At 39.2% G+C, this 22,098-nt stretch overlaps 1 protein-coding gene and 1 pseudogene across 1 annotated transcript; one reads left to right on the forward strand and one right to left on the reverse strand.

The window, feature by feature from the left end:
- The first annotated feature begins 1,895 nt into the window (after nt 1-1,895).
- Nucleotides 1,896-4,644, forward strand: LOC115786234 (serine/threonine-protein kinase pim-2-like; annotated as a pseudogene).
- Nucleotides 4,645-7,666: 3,022 nt separating this feature from the next.
- LOC115786043 (uncharacterized) lies at nt 7,667-13,040 on the reverse strand. Its single transcript, XM_030738051.1, has 5 exons — nt 12,981-13,040; nt 10,854-12,887; nt 10,617-10,706; nt 9,865-9,936; nt 7,667-7,848 (listed from the first exon to the last, which is right to left on the reverse strand). The coding sequence occupies exons 2-5, from the start codon at nt 12,241-12,243 to the stop codon at nt 7,772-7,774; spliced, it is 1,629 nt and encodes a 542-aa protein (XP_030593911.1). The 5' UTR covers nt 12,244-12,887; nt 12,981-13,040; the 3' UTR covers nt 7,667-7,771.
- Nucleotides 13,041-22,098: the final 9,058 nt, after the last annotated feature.

Here is a 22,098-nt window from a genome sequence, read left to right on the forward strand (position 1 = left end):
ACATAAGGACACAGTACACGCCAGTCTGGTGATTGCTGTGGAAAAGGTGGAACAGGTGGGGAGCTTGGTGTTCACCTCTCAATGGACTTGACATGGGCAGTAAACACCAGAGAAGTGGTGAAGAAGGCCCAGCAGAGAGTCTTCTTCCTGCAGTCCCTCAGAAAAACTGGATTCCCACCAAAACTCCTCACCAACCTCTACCAATGCACCACAGAAAGTGTCCTGAACTATGGATGCAGAGTGTGGTTCTCCAACTGCACCTCAGAGGAGAGAAAAGACCTGTAGAGGATCATTAAGACTGCATCAACGATCACTGGTGCTCCTTGGGTACATTGGAGTGGAGGCGAGCAGAGTGGATTGTCCCATCCCTGGACTCAATCCACTCTGTCCGACTGAGAGAAAGAGCAGCAGAAAAAAAATCAGGTTGGATTATACACTCCCTGGACCATGTCTCTTTGGTACCCTCCCAAAGTGTTAAGCATAGACATAACACTGTTTCTCGCTGTACTTCACACTCTGCGGCTTTTGTCTACAGTGGAGAGTGACAGGAAATGGGGGAAAGACACGCGGGCAAATTGGCGACGGGCCGGGACGCGAACCCTCTCATTTGTAGAGAGCTGTGGTCCCGCCACCAAACTCAACTGCAGCCTGGGAGAAAATTGCAGCATGTCTGCAAAGAGGGAGGCCAGCACAACAGCAGAGTCCCCCAGAAAAAGGCAGCGGTGTGCCACTGGACCCACTAAGTAGGCATTTGAGGCTGTGCCAGCAAAGGGTGCCAAAAGGAAGGCGAACACCGAAAGGAAGGCGAACACCGAAAGGGGGACACTTGAAAAAAAAACTGAAGTGCAAACCTAGCTGTGCAAACTCCAGTGAAGCCATCAGGGGGGCTAACTGGAAGGAGCAGGACGGAGCTGAGAAGCTGCCGGGACCTCAAACAGGGAGCACGCCTGTGACCCCTCCCCAGGCTGCAGCAGTCCATCAGCCTCCATACCAAGCAGTGGGAACGCATTCACATGCGACAGAGGTAAACTGAAAGTGCTAAAGGCAATAACAGTGAGCTTTAGCTTGTATTGTTTAGTCAGGTTTGCAAATTCTCTATTAGCATGCAGGTTTTAAGCCTTTTCCCATCAACTCTTGCCACATTTACCTTCACTGAATTTCTTTCGCTAATAGTAATCATAGTAATTTGATGCAATCAGACGTCAGTTTCAGGGCTCAAAGTGTAACGGTCAAATGGTCAGTAAACAGTACAAATATAAAAACATTTCCGAAGTAAAACAATCATTTCTGAGTTGGAGCACAGCATTGGTCTCCTCCACAACACTGTTTTGGAGCCGTGTTTAGCTTCCACGTGCTTTTCTAACATGTGAAGCAGAGTTTCTTAGCAGCTGATGGACACTTTTTACAACAGACACAAAATGCTGAGTAGTTATACGATGGCCGTCCTCTTTAACAAGACTCCAGCAAGCGCTAACATACACAAACACAAACGTGTAGGACTGGATACATTCCACGATACAGCTGTGTGCAAAGAAGTTGGAAGATGATGCGGAAGCATCTGGGATTTTCTTTTTGTTTAAGAAAAGTTATGTTAATGATAAGTGTGAGAATTCACAGCAAGCAATTGTGGAGCTTTTGTGCTTCCTTCTGCATGGTTTCCTGTCAGCTCCTTCAAATAAACCAGAGTATTTCTAGTTGTGCAAACATGTCTGAATTTGACTGTTTTTGTAACGGATTGAAACAAATTTTGTGTTAAAACAGAGACCCCCTCTATTTTTTTTAAATATACTAATGTGTATTTCTTAAGTCAGAGGCACAAAATGTATGTCACCAATAGGGGGTGCTATTGCATTACTGTGGAGACTAGAGGGCCGATACGCAGCCGCAGCGTCAGAATTAAACGAGCTGGTGGCCTGTTGTCATCGTCTCCTCTCCGTCTTTTCCACAGGTAAGCGATCAAAGTTCTTTTAGTGATCCAAACCTTGTTCTAAAGTTATCTTAATGAGTGTGGAGTTATGTACAAACGTTTTGAATAAGATGGGAATGTTTAAGTGTGTTTTAGTGTGGGAAAGAGTTGTATTTGCCAGTAAGGCAGGCAGCTTCATTTCTATCGCAAGTCCGCCATTGCTCGGGGCTAGAGGAGACAGTAGTAAAAGAAGTTGCTGTTAGGCACTATACAAGCGGTGTGATTTACAGAAGTGCCTTTAATAAGATGAGGTCAGTTTGGATTATATTGTGTATGATTACTCTCTGACTTTAGGGCGAAGTCAGACCGCCATGTTAAGTCTTTTCAGTGTGTTACCCGCCATCAGGCATACTTCCGGTTATGGGGCTAATAAGCTCTTGGGGGTGTGTTTGGGGGTGTGTGCGTGGGTGTGTTATACTGGAAGTGAGGTAAAGCTACGGAAGCTGTCTGAAGCAGCATCATAGAGTGGGTTAAGCTATATTACAGTCAAATCGAAGTAAGCTATTGTACAAATGGAAATACAAATGGTTTGTTTACATTATTTTGTTACAATTTATTACTGTCCTGTTTGAAATGTGCATTATTTGGGCGTTATGTATCATATTATTTGCACTTTATGAACAAGTTATTTGTCTACTGTAGTTTTGGTTTATTACTAATAATTATTGAAGTTGTTTTTATATCATTTGATGTTTATTGTAAGCAATGAGTTTGGTTTTTCTCATGATGTCAGAATTAAACGAGCTGGTGGCCTGTTGTCATCGTCTCCTCTCCGTCTTTTCCACAGCCACTGCATTAATTCTCACCCGCGGGCAACACAGCCTGACCTCAGCTGTGTGCCGCTTGCTACCGCCCAGCTTCCCCTAGGGCTGGCGCCGGTAACATTTTCTGCTGTATCCTGCATTGAAGAAAAGAACACATAATTCTCAAAGTTCAAATTTGAAAACAGTTTATTAATCTCAAGATAATGTTACATATTCAGATGTAGGTAAGCAAGTGAGGGGGAATAGAGATGAGGCATGTGGCATAAAGTGCTATGAGTGCTCAAGTAGCGCAGAAAAGCACTATATAAGAACCAGCCCATTGACTATTTACAACAGTAAAACATGTATCTGTGTGTAGCTCTCTTTGAGGAGAAGTACATGGAGCTTGACATGCTTGGAGAAGGCGGCTATCCGTTTATGTGGGAACGAGAAAGACCGACAACTTACCAGTGAGTATAACGCACAAATTCTTGTATGTCGCGCACGTTGCCACCATTCCCTGCACTAACCAAAGTACTCCTTGATCTGTAGGTGGCCCTCAAACACATGCGGAAAATGTGGAACATCAAAGAGTGGTGAGTGATTCAAATATTTTAAAATGTTTCACCTTCCTGTACATTTGCTGTTTGTGAAGAAACCAGACAGAAAAACTCATGCACTCATTCACTTTTCTTTTTTTAAGACATAAAAGGGAAGACCTCCATGGTCCCACTGGAGGTTCTCCTCATGATGAACGTGGGAGGTGGACAAGGGTGAGTAGGAACTTCTGCAGTTTTCTCAATTCTGGACTGGTACGACCTTGAGCAGGAGGTCGTTCTGGTCATGGAAAGACCAGACCCGTGTGAGAGCCTGCTGACCTTTATGGAGAACAATGGTGGACCCCTGGAGGAGGATGTTGCTAAGGTACTAAAATCTGGCCCAGAGAAGCTCCACAGAGCTAGTTGTCACACTGTCGGTATTCAGTCCCTTCTTCAGCTCTCTGACTGTCCTCTTTGTGTTTCAGAACATCGTGAAGCAGCTGGTGGATGCAGCCTTAATGATGCAGAGAGAAGACATCTTCCATCGTGATATCAAGGTCGAAAACCTGCTCCTTGAAACCGGCTCCAGTGACCTACTAGTGCGGGTCATCGACTTTCGATGTGGTTGCTCCATACAAGAAAAGCCATTCACCAGGTTCCTTGATATGACATCTGGCTTCTGCCCTTGATTCAGCCGTTGCTCTGCAGAGTGATGATTTTATTTTCAGTCTGATCCTGTTCCTCATCCTTCCTTTCTGTCTGTGCATTGCAGGAACCAAAGCATACACCCCTCCAGAGTTTTTCGTAGATGGGAGGTATGAGGCTGCCCCCACCACAGTCTGGCAGCTGGGCGCGGTGCTTTACGAAATGCTTGATGGAGACCACTATTTTACCACCACTGAGTTCCTCTGTGGGGGAATTTCTTTTAACGATGACCTCTCCCAAGGTGAAACAATGATAGAACAGCTGTGTTTTGGTGCTGACACAGTAGAAATGTTTTGTTTACAAGTTCCAAAAGATTGCTGCAGTTTACTGATCTTTGCTTTGTTTTCTGTCCTCTCTCTAATCAGACTGCCATAATTTTATGAGGAAGTGTTTAACTCTAGACCCACAACAGCGGGCCACCTTGGAGCAGCTTCAGTAGCACCCCTGGCTGCACAACTAAGCTCAAGGCACACCTCAAACGTCCTGAGATGCCTGGCTTTTAACCTTTTTTTTCTCCTTTATTTACTTACTCATTTGTACTCAAGTGCTTGCTCATAGGGGGTTTCTTGTTATACTTATTAATAGTGTTATTGTTCTTTTCATTATTAATTTTAGTAGTAGTAGTAGTAATAGTAGTTTTGTTCTTTTGTTATTCTTATTAATACTGTTGTAGTTGTTTTTGTTCTTATTATTAGCAGTAGTAGTTCTTATTATTATTATTATTAACCTGGGCCAAAGATTACATAACTCTGCCCAAATTTGGACTATAGAAATAAATACATAAAAACAAAACAAATCAACTCCAACTTTCTTTATGAGTTTTATCTTGTTATGTAGTTTGTTGTTGTAATTCTGTTGTTTTGTTAAATTGTTTCCACCTGTTAAGGTCGGTGGCCTTGACAGCTTTTATTTAAAACAGCACAAATGTAAATGAATAAGTGACTTTTAGCACAGAATGACCACAGGCCACAGTGAGGTTGGACTTTGGTGTAACAGTAACGTGTTGCAAGACAGGGACAGAAATGCTCAACATAACGTCACTTAATTTGAGGCCTCAACAGTCACCAGTTACTTGCAGCTATGTAGCTAACTGGTGACTAGAGAGATTCATTTCAAAAGTAAGCATTACTCAGCAAGTGATATTTGATAAACCTGGATTTAAAGCTTACATTTAATGTCCTAATACATGTTATTGCTCACTGTGACTCCGAATGTGGCTGGTCTATTTCTGAAACCTCTGATCTACTCAGATGTTCCTGCACAACCATCTTTAGGTTTTACATAGAATGGTTTCGAAAAAGAGAAAACATCCAGTGAGCAGCAGCTCTCTGGATGAAAACATCTGATGTCAGAGATCAGACAAGGATGGGCAGACTGCTTAGAGCTGAAATTAAGTCAACAGTGACTCAAATATGAACTTCTTATAACCAAGAGATGCAGAAGAGCATCTCTGAAGGTGCAATGCATGAAACCTTTAATATGAGCTACATCAGCAGAAGACCACACTTGGTACCGCTCCTCTCAGCTAAACTGGAAACTGAGGCTTCAGTTCACACACACTCACCAAAATTGGACAACACAAACCTGGAAAAACCTGGGAGTATCAGAATTTGGTATAATAATATGAAGCATGGCTCCATCGTACCTTGCATCAATGGTTCAGACTGTTGGTTGTGCAGTGGTGTAGGGGAAATTTTGTTGGCACATTTTGGAACCCTTAGTACCAGCTGATTATGGTTTAAATGATATATTGTTGCTGACCATGTCCATTCTCTTATAAACATGGTGGACCCATCCTCTGGTTGCAAAGGAGGGGTCCAACCCAGGACTAACAAGGTGTAAGTAATAAAGTGGATGGTAATTCATGCGTATGTAAAAAAAAAAGAAAAAAGAAAGAAAAGGATGAAAAAGTGATGCTAAACTATGGTCTAAATTAAAGATTATAGTTAAAAGACTGGTTGAAATTAAACAGCACTGTGACAAGTAGGAGTGTGAATGTTAGACAGTAAGCACTCAGCTTAGTTACACATGGAAGTGCTTGTATGAAACTCCACACAGAGAGAGGCCTGGGCCAAGGTGGAATCGAACCCAGACCTTTGAGGCAGCAGTGTTAACCACCGTGCTGCCCCCAACTGCACTTCTCAGAATCAAATAGTGACCTCTTGAAGCACCCTGGGCATTATTACACAGCTGTATCCATATTGACCACTGCTTAATGGAAGTGTTAAAGGATCTGCTATTTAATAAATTTCTCAGCAGCACCGCATCATATCTCACACATTACTGCAGAGCTCTTTGAACAGATTCAAATGACTGCAAAAACTTGAGGAATTCTTGTTGTAAATGGATTCAGTCAACAGGCTGTTTGACTTCCTTTCCATCAAATCTTTAAGTGCTCAAATGTGCGTCCTCTGCGAACTGATGAATGGCTTTTAAATTAGCCGGACTGTGTCATATAACATGCGGAAAATAAATTCACAGAAGTGGAAGCCGGGGCCTTCTAAGAAGAGCTGGTAACCCGGCTGTGTTGTAGGCAGGGTGAGTCAGTCTACCCTGTTTGTTTTAACTGCTTTAGTTAACTGTTTCTAAACACACACACACACACACACACACACACACACACACACACATACTGGTTTTGGTGTATTAGAAGGACAATTTTTTCAAACCAGTTTTTTGCAACACTAAACGGACACCCCTTTCCACTCATGCTAGAAAGATGTAGTAAATCTTAAAAAATTCTGTTTGAACTATACAACACAAATCTCACTTCAAAATTTAGATACACACATCAGAACTCAAAATATAAGAACCTGACACAATGCTGTATTAAGAGGACAAACAATAATGAGGTACTTAGCTCCGCCCATGACACAAACAGTAATTGCCAGGGCCAACTTTATTTGTCAGGACAATGGCCATACACATACACAAACATGTAATTTTCATGCATAAAAAGGCCAACATGGATAAATGAAAAATGACTAAACAGAAAGACATGGACTGCATTTTACAGCACCTTCACTAAGTAAGCGGCAGTAGCAGTAACTTTCACTAAGCAACAGAATCCTATTTGTGAACAGAAAGGAAAAATTATGAATGGCAAAATGAAATTATGCAAGTCTGTTAAATCATCAAACAGATTAAACAAAAATTGAGTGAACAAGATGAACTTACCCATCGTCTCACAGTAGAAATAAAACTGAAACGTACAGTAACCAATCCACACCAAACAATATATACTGTAAAATATCAGTATGTTTACATATTCTGTTCAACACCCAGTTTGCCAATATAACTGGAATACTGTCAGCCCTTCTCCTGCCTCCACAAGATGAAATATTTAAATTGTCCACCAGTGATATCATCAGGACACAGAGATTGCTTCTGGTCTTACCCTTAATATCCCATGTGTCCTGATGATATCACTAAAGGACAATTCATCACATTCCCATATTCTATCCAGGATTTTCTTTTCTTTTCATAGTTATGCCCCGATTCCTTACAAAATCTCTTATGTTTTGGATAGAGTGGGCAGCCAGAGCAGGATCTTCAGCCTTCTTGCATTGCTGGCATTCAATCATAGTGGCCAGTTTTCCTTTTTTGATGTGTTCGCCAAAATGTCTCATTTTTATTTTTTATTTTATTTATTTGGGACAATGCACATTAATAAAACAATCAATACTTAGTACAGATTGTAAATGAGCCAGATTATAGCATATTTGCTAATTTGCATCTGTAGTCCCTAGGCAGAAGGACAAACAACAGAAAACGTCATGAATATACAATAGTAGTAAAAGACAACACATTGACAAACATTAAAACAATATGACTGCGACAACCTCCATGGGAGACCATGGATTCTTTTTTGCTCTTCTAGCACTTTCCAGAGATACTAGAAAAAAGACAAATAAATTATTAATGAAAACCAACTCCATTTTAAACAGTTTTTAAATAAGGAAATTTGTGTTTAGTATATTATTTGTTAAAACAATGGTTCTTGGCTATAAATTATGTACTGATATAATGCCTATTTATTCCCCTTTTAAAATGTGAATTAATAAAGAACATACATTAGCGGGACAAGCTACAGAAATGAGCATGTGCGTTGCACAGATGAAAATAAATTTCTGCCAATGCTAAACAGCTTATTCTGCCATTGACACTTGCTTGGTAAGTGTGGTTGATTATATGATTGAATTCTGAAGAAAAGGCATTTTCGTAATTTCAAAATAGTATTTGTTTGACAAACAGGCCTCAGCAGCTTTCATAGAACCATCCAAAGCCAAAAGAGGCTTGCTGGTCCCTAGATCCCACTCAGCACCACGTTTCTCTATAGGTGCTGTATCAGCAAAAGCCCAAAGTTGAGAACCCTGGTGTACTAAATCTAACTTAATAACCAAATTAGAAAATATATTCCCATTGCTTTGCTTATTACAGTTTTTTGGTGTTTTGCTGTTTTGAAAAAACATTACAGATTAAAATATGTATAAAGAAAGTACTATAAACATTAGTCCTATTACTGATCACTAAATTGCATCTATTTTCTAGCATCTGAATATTGACAGTTTGAAAATGTATCAATTTAATACAAGGTACAGTTTTATATGGTATGTGCATTTAGGCCAGATATATTAGCTAAAATATCAGCTCACAGTATCCTGCAGAAAGAGAATGGTCACCATATTGCCTTTGGGTGGTGTGGATAATTTCTTTTGACCATGCTTCAGTTGTGCTTTTGTGCTTAAGTAATTTGGTGTTTAGTGACTTGTGTATGTGTGGTAGCATTTACCAGAATGTTTATTTGTGTTCTTTTTTCTGCTGGGCTCTTTGTCAGATCTCAAAACTACATGCTTGTTGGGAGGTTGCATCGCTACTCCTTGTTAATGAGGGGATGCCTCACAGATAGAGCCTTCTGTCTGCTGTTGGGGCAGTTTTCTTCCTCGGTGGCCCCTCTGACCTGTGGGGTTCCCCCGGGGTCAGTTCTTGGTGCTCTACAGTTCTCCATTTACATGCTACCCTGGGGTCGACATTTAGGAAGTATAATATTCCTTTTCACTGCTTTGCTGACGATGTGCAGGTTTACATGCCATTAAAGGCACCTTCCAAGAAATCTATTTATGCTGTGTTTAATTGCATGAGGGATATTAAGACAAAGATGGACTTAAAGTTCTTAAGATTAAATTAAAACAAAACAGATTAACCTGTTTGGTCACCCTGACTTGGTCCAGGTTCTTACCATTTCTCTTGGCCTACTAGCACCTTATATACCATCACAGGTAAGGAATCTTGGTGTTATTGATGGGGTGTTCAAATTAGACAAGCAGATTAGCTCTGTGGTCAAGGCTAGCTTCTTTCAGCTTCGGCTTCTAGCCAGAGTCAAACCTTATCTTAGAAGGGGCAATTTAGAAAAAGTCATTCATGCCTTTATTACATTGTGCTTAGATTAATGTAACTCCCTGTACTTAAGCATTGGCCAGTCTGAACTCAACTGTCTGCAGTTGAAAGCTAAGAACATTATTTGCTTAAGTTGATTCATCATTGTGAATGGTATGATAGGAAGTGCTTTTATTTTTATATTAGGAAGTGCAAGCCTAGACGCTGTAGTTGCTGTTGTGCACACTGAAAAGCAGCAGCCATGCCTATATGTTAATTGTTGCACTGTAATGTATTCAATGTGTAAATTGTTAGATTGAAAAGACTGTCCTGGTCATCAGTTATAGCTACTACTTCTGTATTCTACATTCAGATCACTTGAAATTTAGCTTACATATCACCCATTTATTTGAACTGTTGCTGTGACAACAAAATTGAAATGAGTGAAGAAGGTCTGAATCCACTGTGCATTATTTCATAGCCTAAAAGCAATCAAAAATGGTGACATGTTAGTATACTGAGGATATGGGCTAACCTTGTGATAATGGCGCAGACATGCCTGGAGGTTCCTCGACAGGTTGCCTAGCCATCAATGGTCCTGCAGAACCTGTAATAAAATATAATATATTTCATTGCATACATAGAAAGATGAGTAGAAGTATTACAGTGAAATTTTGGTTAACTTGCTATGTGGAAAGGTAATGTTTACTCTCATAATAATAATAATAATAATAATAATAATAATAATAATAATATCTTATGGTTATTTGCCTTTTCCACTGAAATTTGAAGTCCTTGGGACTGAATTTCATTTGGCACATGAAGTCAAGTTTGGACAAAAGCACACTTTTACAGAATAAACCAGGAAATGTTCAAAAATCTAATTGACATACTACACCCTTTGCCGTCTTTTTATGCGACTTCAGAGAGACCCATCTGTAGAACACAAACCAACTGTGGAAGTCTCTTTGCATGAGTGCTCAATTGCTATCTGGGACCTAAGTCATTCAGGCCCTTGCTGTTTTCTAGTATTTCAGATACAAATTAATGTCCCCTCAATATATGTCTGAAATACTAGAAAACAGCAAGAAATTTTAGTTATTGACTTGACAGTGAAATTAAAATTGGTTACGAATACAACATAGCATGTAGCTAAACTGTTAAAAGTCTAACCATCTGGTGACAATAAATACACGCTAGGTTCCTCAACAGATTCCTTATATATATATATATATATATATATATATATATATATATATATATATATATATATCACACAGTACTTACCGGTCTGTGGATGTGTGAGATTTGCTTCATCTACCTCACTCTCAGCATCGACCTCACTCTCAGCATCTGAATCGGTCAACTGTAGGTTGTCTAGTTAAAATAAATTATATTGCCTTAATGAACCATGAGGTTAAAGTGTTATAAGTTGCCTATGCACAATGTGTGTTCCATTTTGCTACCATATATTTGCTAGAAACATGTCTAATTTTTAATGTAAACAACTTTAAATGGCATTACCTTCGATTTCATTCTCGTCAAGTGTTTTGCCTTGAAGGCTTCTGAGAGATCCTTTCTCCATGGCAAGCAGCAGTTTGGATATCTTGGCCAGCTGGGTAGTAGCCTCAGGAAGTCTGTAATATTCACGATGAACGCGAATATCGTGGCCAAGGAAGTTAGCAACTTGGTCCAACTCGTGATTCTTGAGGTTCAAGATCTGAGACAAAGTCGCAACATGTTTGCGTAATTGCGTTGACCTGAGGAGCTCAGGGTTTTCAGCCCCACATTCACTGGCATAAAACCTCAAACAGTCCTGTCCTCTGTAGGGAGTCAGACAATGAGGTCTGGCAAACAGGAACAGGTTTTCTGCCAGAACACCACAGTCTTTTCTTTTTTCTATTAGGCGTGTTATGGCATTCACCATGTCTGGCGAGAGTAACACTGCAACCTTCCGGCCTCTTTTACCCCTTAATTCAACACGACTGAAGTGTTGACAAAGGCGAAGTTCAAATTCTGTCAGTCCAAATGCGACGTCCTTATGCAGGGGACTTGTGTCTCTTTCCAGAAAGCCATTCATTGTCATCTTTGAAATTTCTCCCCCTCTTCTTCTGTTAAAAAGTATTATATTTGCCATGGTGGCTTTACACAGTTCACTATATGATTTTGGTGAACTATTGTCTTCCAAGTCCTTCAATGCTTGTTCTGTAGTCTTCTCCAGATGTCTGTGAAGACGCTGAACATCTTCGGTGAAAGGAAGAGTGGAGGGCTTGTTAAACTGCTGCTCATTCAACATAGTTAAAGCGGTGTGAGAGATGAGTTCAGACCACTTTGTAGCATAGAGAGTTTTGAAACTCTGGGTTGACTTTATCAGCGTACTGTCTTGTGCCATGAGTGCTCTGCAATGTAAAATATCACTGACTTTCTGTAGTGAGTGACCTAACTTTAGAGCAAGGCTTGGAGTACGGTAGCAGTGCTTTTCTTCATCATACCCGGATACTTTCTTGACCGCTTTGATAACCACATCAAAATTTTCAGGTCTCACAGCATCCTCAAGACTATGTATTGAGAATTCCTTGCGAAGCGTGAGCAGGAGTCTTCCAGATTCTCTGAGTCTCTGGCGAATGTAGTCATATTTGGTGGGATCCTGTCCATATTTGTTAAAGAATGATTGGGCCAGCTGAAGAATAGAGAAGTCACTTCGCACAGTAGAAGTTATTTCATCATCTTTCATAACAGCTAACACGCTCCAAACACCTGGTGATATCTGCTGACACAAAGCTGACTCATTCATAGAGGCCAAAGACAAAACTTTTTTTCTTCCAATCTCTGAAGTGGCTTCTACTGCTTTTGAAGAACATTTTCGAACATGTCGCCAAAGATCTCGTCGCAGATATAATGCCTGGCAGTACATGCAGTGAATGTAATCTTTTGCATTGTCTTTTTCTTTGATGTGCGTCTTAGTTTTAGTGATCCAACTCCACTCGCCAAGACCTCTGAGTTATGCTTGTGGTTTCCCTTGTTGCGAAGCTTTATAAGCATTTTCATACGTTGTTTGGACCTCTTGGGAAGACTTAAAACTTGAGCAACATCTGCATGTGTTTTCTCGTGAGTTTTTAAGTGAAGTGTAAACTTTGTCTGTAGTTTCCCACAAATGTAGCAGTAAGTTTTATTTCTGAGCAAGGATGACGTGTTTGAGACTTTTTCAGCCATAGCATCAGCACCATCATCAACAAATATGTCTTCGGCATCAGCGTTTCCTATATTGCCAGTAACTCTTGATACTTCAAGCTGACTTGTGCTGATCATATCTTCAGTTGATGATTCTGCAGCTTCAGAAACGGGCTCTCTGTTTTCCTCTACAAAACTTTCTTGGTGGTGTCTTTTGTTTTTGGAAGAAGACTTGCTGGTGGAGACCTCACAATTCTGTACTTGTTTGTAACTGATTTTTAAAGGCTCTGATCTGTCATCGCACGAGCTGTTTGAATCATCTATGGAATCAGGAACATACTCCTCTTCTGATGATACCACCTCACTTGAACTTGGTTCTGTACAGACCTGATAATGATTAAAAACCATCGTATATACATATATTATATTTTGCATACTTGGAAAGCATTGCACCGAGAATAATTCTACTAAAAAGCTTACCACTTGCAGAAGTTCAGTGATGTCCACCTTGTGTTTAACATAACACTTTTTGTGCCAGGACTGGTTGCAAACTAGAAAGAGAAAATTAAGAATTAATAAAAGAAGGTAGCATGGAAAGTACTTAAAAAGTCAGTGCAGCAGCAAATGGCTCATTTTAAACATATAGCACAGCTACACATGGAACAGGTTTTTAAAAGTGTTCCTGTGGCATCACATTCAAAAGATACAGATGAAGCCCCCCTTCCATTTTCAAAAAATTACCTTTACATCTTACACCACTCCATTTCAGAGGTGCAAAAGGTCCTCCACATGAAACACATTTTTCTAAACTTGACATTTTGTCAGGGACAAGATCATGATCACAGTCCTGTTGACCAAAAAAAAGTGTAATCATAAGATAAGAATCTTAACGGACACTTGTGAAGTGTAGAATATCAAAACCAATGAATCGTTTGTACTCTGTTTCTATAAAAACATGAATTAAGGATGAAAGTGACATGATTTGTATGTGTTATCCCTGTTGTGAATGAAATTGTTTAGAAATTAGAAACTTCAAACCTTAAATCTACATTAATAACTTGTTGCCATGTAAAATTCAGAGGAAAAATTACACACCTGGAATAACAGAAAAAAGATCCCCTCTCAACCTAGCTTGTTCTTCAGCAGAACAAACCTAACTAATCAACTAAAATAGAACAAAAACATACATTCACTGTGGATTTACTCTACCCGTTAAAAGTTTGGAGCCAACTTCTCATTCTCATTAAAATGAGAAGGTGTGTCAAAACTTTTGACTGGTATTGTACATAAATATATTGTATAAAAGCATGCATGGAGCATGACCCTTAAGAATATGGTCATGCTCCATATTCTTGATGGTGAGCAGATATCTCACCTGAAAAAAAACAAAAAAACAACCCCACCCCACCCCAAAAAATAATTTGAATATACATGCTTCAGAAGACTGAACTGGATTTATAATCTTCATAATGTATTAACTTGTGAAATTAAAGATTACAAAAACCAACTGAATCTATACACAACTGAATATAATTTATATGAGTGAAAATTTAAAAAAGTAAAAGTTAAGAAGTCGTTAGAGATGAAAATTACCTCTGGTGAGTTGCCCGAAAATGATCTGCAGGCATCCACATCAGAAGCCTGACACAGCAACTCTTTGGAGAGCTAAAATGAAGGGATGAACACTGAATGAGTCTAGGCTTCTAAATTAAAAAAAAAGAAATAATGTCCACCTAATGTATGAACCTATCAAGCTGAGTATTACACAGGACCTGTGTGTCTGCGCACTTCTAAATGTAACTTTCGTTCTTTTGTACTTGTATTTTCAAAAATCAGTCCTCCAAATTCCTGCATCTTACATTTTGAGGATTACATAGGACCTGTGTATCTGAATAGTACTGAATATCACTCTCATGAGTTTGTTTTATAAAGTAAATAACTCATTGAAGATGTAAATTACCTCTGGTGAGTTGTCTGGAAAAGATCTGCATGCGTCCACATCAGCAGCCTGACACGGCATCTCTTTGGAGACCTGAAATGTAAAGAACAATCACTGAATGTGAGTTTGTTCATAATGTTCAAAACCGAGTCCTCCTTATTCCTGCACCTGACATGTTGAGTATTACACAGGACCTGTGTATCTGCATGCTTCTAAGTGTAACTTTCTTTTGTACTTTTATTTTCAAAACTCAGTCCTCCTTATTCCTGCACCTGACATGTTGAGTATTACACAGGACCTGTGTATCTGCGCGCTTCTAATTATAACCTTCATTCTTTTGTACTTGTATTTTCAAAAATCAGTCCTCCAAATTCCTGCATCTTACATGTTGAGCATTACATAGGACTCTGTATCTGAATAGTGCTGAATATCACTCTCATGAGTTTGTTTTATAAAGTAAATAGGTCATTGAAGATGAAAATTACCTCTGGTGAGTTGTCTGGAAAAGATCTGCATGCGTCCACATCAGCAGCCTGAAACGAAATCTCTTTGGAGACCTGAAATGTAAAGAACAATCACTGAATGTGAGTTTGTTCATAATGTTCAAAACCGAGTCCTCCTTATTCCTGCACCTTACATGTTGAGTATTACACAGGACCTGTGTATCTCCGTGCTTCTAAGTGTAACTTTCATTCTTTTGTACTTGTATTTTCAAAACTCAGTCCTCCTTATTCCTGCACCTGACATGTTGAGTATTACACAGGACCTGTGTATCTGCGCGCTTCTAAATATAACCTTCATTCTTTTGTACTTGTATTTTCAAAAATCAGTCCTCCAAATTCCTGCATCTTACATGTTGAGCATTACATAGGACCTCAGTATCTGAATAGTACTGAATATCACTCTCATGAGTTTGTTTTATAAAGTAAATAGGTCATTGAAGATGAAAATTACCTCTGGTGAGTTGTCTGGAAAAGATCTGCATGCGTCCACATCAGCAGCCTGACACGGCATCTCTTTGGAGACCTGAAATGTAAAGAACAATCACTGAATGTGAGTTTGTTCATAATGTTCAAAACCGAGTCCTCCTTATTCCTGCACCTGACATGTTGAGTATTACACAGGACCTGTGTATCTGTGTGCTTCTAAGTGTAACTTTCTTTTGTACTTGTATTTTCAAAACTCAGTCCTCCTTATTCCTGCACCTGACATGTTGAGTATTACACAGGACCTGTGTATCTGCGCGCTTCTAAATATAACCTTCATTCTTTTGTACTTGTATTTTCAAAAATCAGTCCTCCAAATTCCTGCATCTTACATGTTGAGCATTACATAGGACTCTGTATCTGAATAGTGCTGAACATCACTCTCATGAGTTTGTTTTATAAAGTAAATAGGTCATTGAAGATGAAAATTACCTCTGGTGAGTTGTCTGGAAAAGATCTGCATGCGTCCACATCAGCAGCCTGAAACGAAATCTCTTTGGAGACCTGAAATGTACAGAACAATCACTGAATGTGAGTTTGTTCATAATGTTCAAAACCGAGTCCTCCTTATTCCTGCACCTGACATGTTGAGTATTACACAGGACCTGTGTATCTGCGCGCTTCTAAATGTAACTTTCATTCTTTTGTACTTGTATTTTCCAAATTCCTGCATCTTACATGTTGAGCATTACATAGGACCTCAGTATCTGAATAGTACTGAATATCACTCTCATGAGTTTGTTTTATAAAGTAAATAGGTCATTGAAGATGAAAATTACCTCTGGTGAGTTGTCTGGAAAAGATCTGCATGCGTCCACATCAGCAGCCTGAAACGAAATCTCTTTGGAGACCTGAAATGTACAGAACAATCACTGAATGTGAGTTTGTTCATAATGTTCAAAACCGAGTCCTCCTTATTCCTGCACCTGACATGTTGAGTATTACACAGGACCTGTGTATCTGCGCGCTTCTAAATGTAACTTTCATTCTTTTGTACTTGTATTTTCCAAATTCCTGCATCTTACATGTTGAGCATTACATAGGACCTCAGTATCTGAATAGTACTGAATATCACTCTCATGAGTTTGTTTTATAAAGTAAATAGGTCATTGAAGATGAAAATTACCTCTGGTGAGTTGTCTGGAAAAGATCTGCATGCGTCCACATCAGCAGCCTGACACGGCATCTCTTTGGAGACCTGAAATGTAAAGAACAATCACTGAATGTGAGTTTGTTCATAATGTTCAAAACCGAGTCCTCCTTATTCCTGCACCTGACATGTTGAGTATTACACAGGACCTGTGTATCTGCGTGCTTCTAAGTGTAACTTTCTTTTGTACTTTTATTTTCAAAACTCAGTCCTCCTTATTCCTGCACCTGACATGTTGAGTATTACACAGGACCTGTGTATCTGCGCGCTTCTAAATATAACCTTCATTCTTTTGTACTTGTATTTTCAAAAATCAGTCCTCCAAATTCCTGCATCTTACATGTTGAGCATTACATAGGACTCTGTATCTGAATAGTGCTGAATATCACTCTCATGAGTTTGTTTTATAAAGTAAATAGGTCATTGAAGATGAAAATTACCTCTGGTGAGTTGTCTGGAAAAGATCTGCATGCGTCCACATCAGCAGCCTGACACGGCATCTCTTTGGAGACCTGAAATGTAAAGAACAATCACTGAATGTGAGTTTGTTCATAATGTTCAAAACCGAGTCCTCCTTATTCCTGCACCTGACATGTTGAGTATTACACAGGACCTGTGTATCTCCGTGCTTCTAAGTGTAACTTTCATTCTTTTGTACTTGTATTTTCAAAACTCAGTCCTCCTTATTCCTGCACCTGACATGTTGAGTATTACACAGGACCTGTGTATCTGCGCGCTTCTAAATATAACCTTCATTCTTTTGTACTTGTATTTTCAAAAATCAGTCCTCCAAATTCCTGCATCTTACATGTTGAGCATTACATAGGACCTCTGTATCTGAATAGTGCTGAATATCACTCTCATGAGTTTGTTTTATAAAGTAAATAGGTCATTGAAGATGAAAATTACCTCTGGTGAGTTGTCTGGAAAAGATCTGCATGCGTCCACATCAGCAGCCTGAAACGAAATCTCTTTGGAGACCTGAAATGTAAAGAACAATCACTGAATGTGAGTTTGTTCATAATGTTCAAAACCGAGTCCTCCTTATTCCTGCACCTGACATGTTGAGTATTACACAGGACCTGTGTGTCCCTGTGCTTCTAAATGTAACTTTCATTCTTTTGTACTTGTATTTTCAAAACTCAGTCCTCCTTATTCCTGCACCTGACATGTTGAGTATTACACAGGACCTGTGTATCTGCGCGCTTCTAAATGTAACTTTCATTCTTTTGTACTTGTATTTTCAAAAATCAGTCCTCCAAATTCCTGCATCTTACATTTTGAGCATTACATAGGACTTCAATATCTGTATAGTACTGAATATCACTCTCATGAGTTTGTTTTATAAAGTAAATAGGTCATTGAAGATGAAAATTACCTCTGGTGAGTTGTCTGGAAAAGATCTGCATGTGTCCACATCAGCAGCCTGAAACAAAATCTCTTTGGAGACCTGAAATATAAAGAACAATCACCGAACGTGAGTTTGTTCATAATGTTCAAAACCGAGTCCTCCTTATTCCTGCACCTGACATGTTGAGTATTACACAGGATCTATGTCTAGACACAGATACTATATCCCATCCTAGTTAATATATATATAAATATTAGGTCAGCATAATTTTTTTACATGTGACAGTCTATGACATTTTGAATAGTACCGAACAAGTTGGAATAGTGTAGTCTGATTAAGTCTTTCTGCAAGATCTGCTTTTTCAGGCTCTGTGCTCCTCACTTATGTTTTTGACTATATTGAAAGTGTGTGCTACAGCTTGATATATCCTTCAAAATTGTGTTCAAAGGTGGTAGAATGACTGGTGGTAGAGGTGGTAGAGTGACAGTATTGTTACACTTCTATATACCTTGCTTCTCCATGGCCAGTCAGAATCACCATAATTATAAGTGATTTCTTCCCCTGGACCAATATCTTTGAGCGCAAATAAACAGAGATGGGGTCTTCCAGCCACTCTTGTAACTTTCATTTTGCTGTTTGGGTTCACCTCCTCATCATTTACCAGTCTGCCTAATGATCCATCCTCTCTGGCAGCATCAACACTGAAATATCAAGTATGCAATAAGAATAATTATGTCATGTAAGAGAAAGGATTTTGCATATTCAGTGTTAGCATGTCTGAAGAATATTCTTCCACCATCTTAAAACCATCTGGCACTGTGTTTCATAACTGAAACTACTTTTACTGATGATGAGGCAGAAAATGTCTGCATCTCTGTGTTTAGATACAAATTTAGGGGGGGGGCACCTTAAAACAATCACATACCATAACTGTTGTCCATTGAACTGGAAATCAAACATAAAAACCTTGAGTGCATCATGGTAAACTTTCAATCGGTTTTCTTGTTCCTTTCTGCTTATGACTTCCCCTCTATACTCAATAAGGAAATCTCCTTTTTGAAAGCACCGACAGCTGAACACACCCCGACCTGAAGGTACACATAATAAACAAAGTAGAATAATACACTTTAAACAATGCAGAGCTGTCCAATAGTAGCAATTAAGACTAACTTTTGAGATTATTAACTTATTCAAAATCAGTTCATAAATAAAGTATCTCTCTAGGTGTATAGAATTATCTACCCAAGAAAAAAAAAATTATCCAACATAATAGCTTCTACTTTGAACAGTTGTCTCCTTTGGAATAAGACAGATGTTCTGATCATGATAGTCATAGAACATGATCTATGCTCCTAAAGTGCAGTTTAAAAATTGTAAATTAAAAACAATCTTTGTTAACAAACCTTTGCACAATAAACTCAGAACTCACCTTTAAATGAATTAATATATTTTACATTAAATCCTTCCTTATCTTCACCTAAGGAGCAGTAATAACTGGCATCATGTTTGGGATTTCTTTTTGCTCTCTGTGGCCTTGTTGCTGCCATCTCCTGCAAAAATCACATGTTGATAACTTGAGCAACAACGTATTACTGTGTACAATATAATTTAATGGTATTGTATGTGAAAATGTCGTATGAATGAACAGTATCACATCTCCTACTTTCTATTGACAGGTTCTCAAAACTTTCAAATAGAAAAATTAATCTTAATCCTAAGAATTCCTATATAGTATAATTTGTGCCTGAGAAAGAATATCACACACTGATACACATCACAGACAATGACCAAATACAGACTTGACTTTTCCGGCAATTTCATGCCTCGGTTCTAATTCTGGAGTGAGCCACCATCCCTTTAAACTCTGGTACACTGACTAGCATGCTTGCTAATAACTAGCTAAACTGTTGCAAATCAGATGCTTTAAAGTATCCCAACATCAAGTAACCTACACATTCTGCATAATTGCATAAAAATATGTACCTAAATGTGTAAGGGGTTTTATATGGATCTTACCTCTTCCTCCAAAGAATCCCCTGCAAAGAATGACGCTTGTTCAATTAACACGTAAGGGCTTGCACCTGAACTGGACGGACTGTACCACATTGATAGAAGAGGAGGGGTATGACAAATAGAGAATTCTTTTTTTGTTTCTAAAGAGCACAAGGTTTGATTTATTCAGGAACAAGAAAACAAATTTGTTTAAATAATATTTTGTTACTTTGATTCAATATTTCAAAGTGTGTATTTTATCTTACATTTTGCTTTTATTAGGAGGCAGCAGTCACATGGTATCTCCCACCAGCAATGTTTAACCCTTTATCAGGCAAGTGACTTCTTTTGATCACTTCTGCTGACCTCCTAAATGATGTCACAGCAGCTATACTTTAAAACACATTTTTATTCAGAGACACTTTGGTATTTTTTGTATTCATTTTCACCCAAATAAGGTAGCTTAAACCTTTTATAAACTTTTCCTTTATCTGGAAACTGCTGTCTAATGGCAGACCCAGCAGAAAAACGTTTTCTGATGAACCTGCCTATAGACAATCTAGACTACCTAGACAATCCATGTGTATACAGAGTAGCATTATTACCTGGAGATAAGGACAAAATATCAATCTTTATAGTTTTATGCTAACAGTAACATAAGTAATCATGATATTTTTGCACGTTAAGTATTTTTTAAATTAATGCTTTTTATTTTTATATTTGTAATTCTGTATTACCCCATGGGTGGTTATCCATTCTTTCAAGCTTGGGTTCTCTACCACAGGCCTTGGAGCATGAGGGTTCTGCACAATATCTTAGCAGTTCCCAGAGGTGTGCTCTTCTGTATCAAGAAGTCTGATGAATCTCCGGGTATCTGTTTGAGCCACTCTTCCAGTTTGGGGGTCATTGCCTCGAGTGCTCCAGTGACCACAGGCACTACTGTTGCCTTCACCTTCCAGGCTCTTTTTAATGCTTTTTTGAGTGCTTGGTATTTTTCTAGTTTTTTTTTTTGTGTTCCTTTATCCTAATGTTTCCATCATTTGGGATGGCTACATCAACACACAAAAGCTTTCCTCTGCAGGTTAATGATCCCGATGTGCAGTTGGTTCGCCATTCCCATTTTGTTGTTCTGTAGCTGGAAGTCCCACAGGATCTTAGCTCATTTGTTTTCTACCACCTTGTGTGGCATCTCCCATTTTAACCTGGTTTTCTCCAGGTCATATTCTGCACAGATGTTTCTTTACACTATTCCGGCTACTTGGTTGTGGCGTTCCATGTATTCTTTTTCTGCTAGCATCTTACATCCTGGTGTTAGGTGCTGAATTGTCTCAGGGGACTCTTTGCACAGCCTACAACTGGGGTCTTGCCTGGTGTGATAGATCTGGGCTACTATTGCTATGGTGCTCAGGACCTGCTTCTGAGCCACCATGATTAGTGCTTCTGTGCTGTGTTTTGGTTGAGCCTTTCTGTTCATTGGTAGGATTTGTTCATATCAGCCACTTCAGCTATCTGTCCCTGGTACATGCCATGCAGTAATCTTTCTTCACATTCACTGAGCACTTCATCCTTTGGAGCTATCTTTCCAATGTATTCATATATTTTGTGTTTCATTTAAGACAGTGGCCCTGACACTCACTATCCTCTGTCTATAGCTTCTGGATGCTGGATTTGGGATGGAGCCCTCCATGTATCGTCAGCAGCTTTTGCATTCTTAAATCAGTGGACTGAATTTCCTCCCTTTTCTATCTTATTATTCCAGCAGGGTATCTGATTACTGGTGTTGATTGGCTGGACCTTGTTACACCCATTGAGCTAACATTTCAGGCCTTACTATTTGCAGATATTTGGCTGTTGCTGCTTTCCCGATGGTTGCCATTTGCTTGTGGTAAACCCAGGTACTTGTAGCTCTCCTTTATATCTGTTTTTCTGCCTTCTGACAGTGTCACACTCTGTGTGTATTACCTTCACTTCCTTTGTCAACATTGCGCCATATTTCTCCAGTCCAAATTACACTGATACATAGATATATACAAAGAGAATACAGCTTGATGTCATCCATGCAGAGGAGGTGGCTGATGGTGGCCCCATTTCTGAGTCGGTATACATAGCCAGTCTTGTTGATTATTTGGCTGAGAACATTCAGGCCCAAGCAGAACAGCAGTGGGAACAGAGCATCTCCG

This window comes from Archocentrus centrarchus, chromosome 9 (genome assembly GCF_007364275.1).
Source record: "Archocentrus centrarchus isolate MPI-CPG fArcCen1 chromosome 9, fArcCen1, whole genome shotgun sequence".
NCBI lineage: Eukaryota > Metazoa > Chordata > Actinopteri > Cichliformes > Cichlidae > Archocentrus > Archocentrus centrarchus.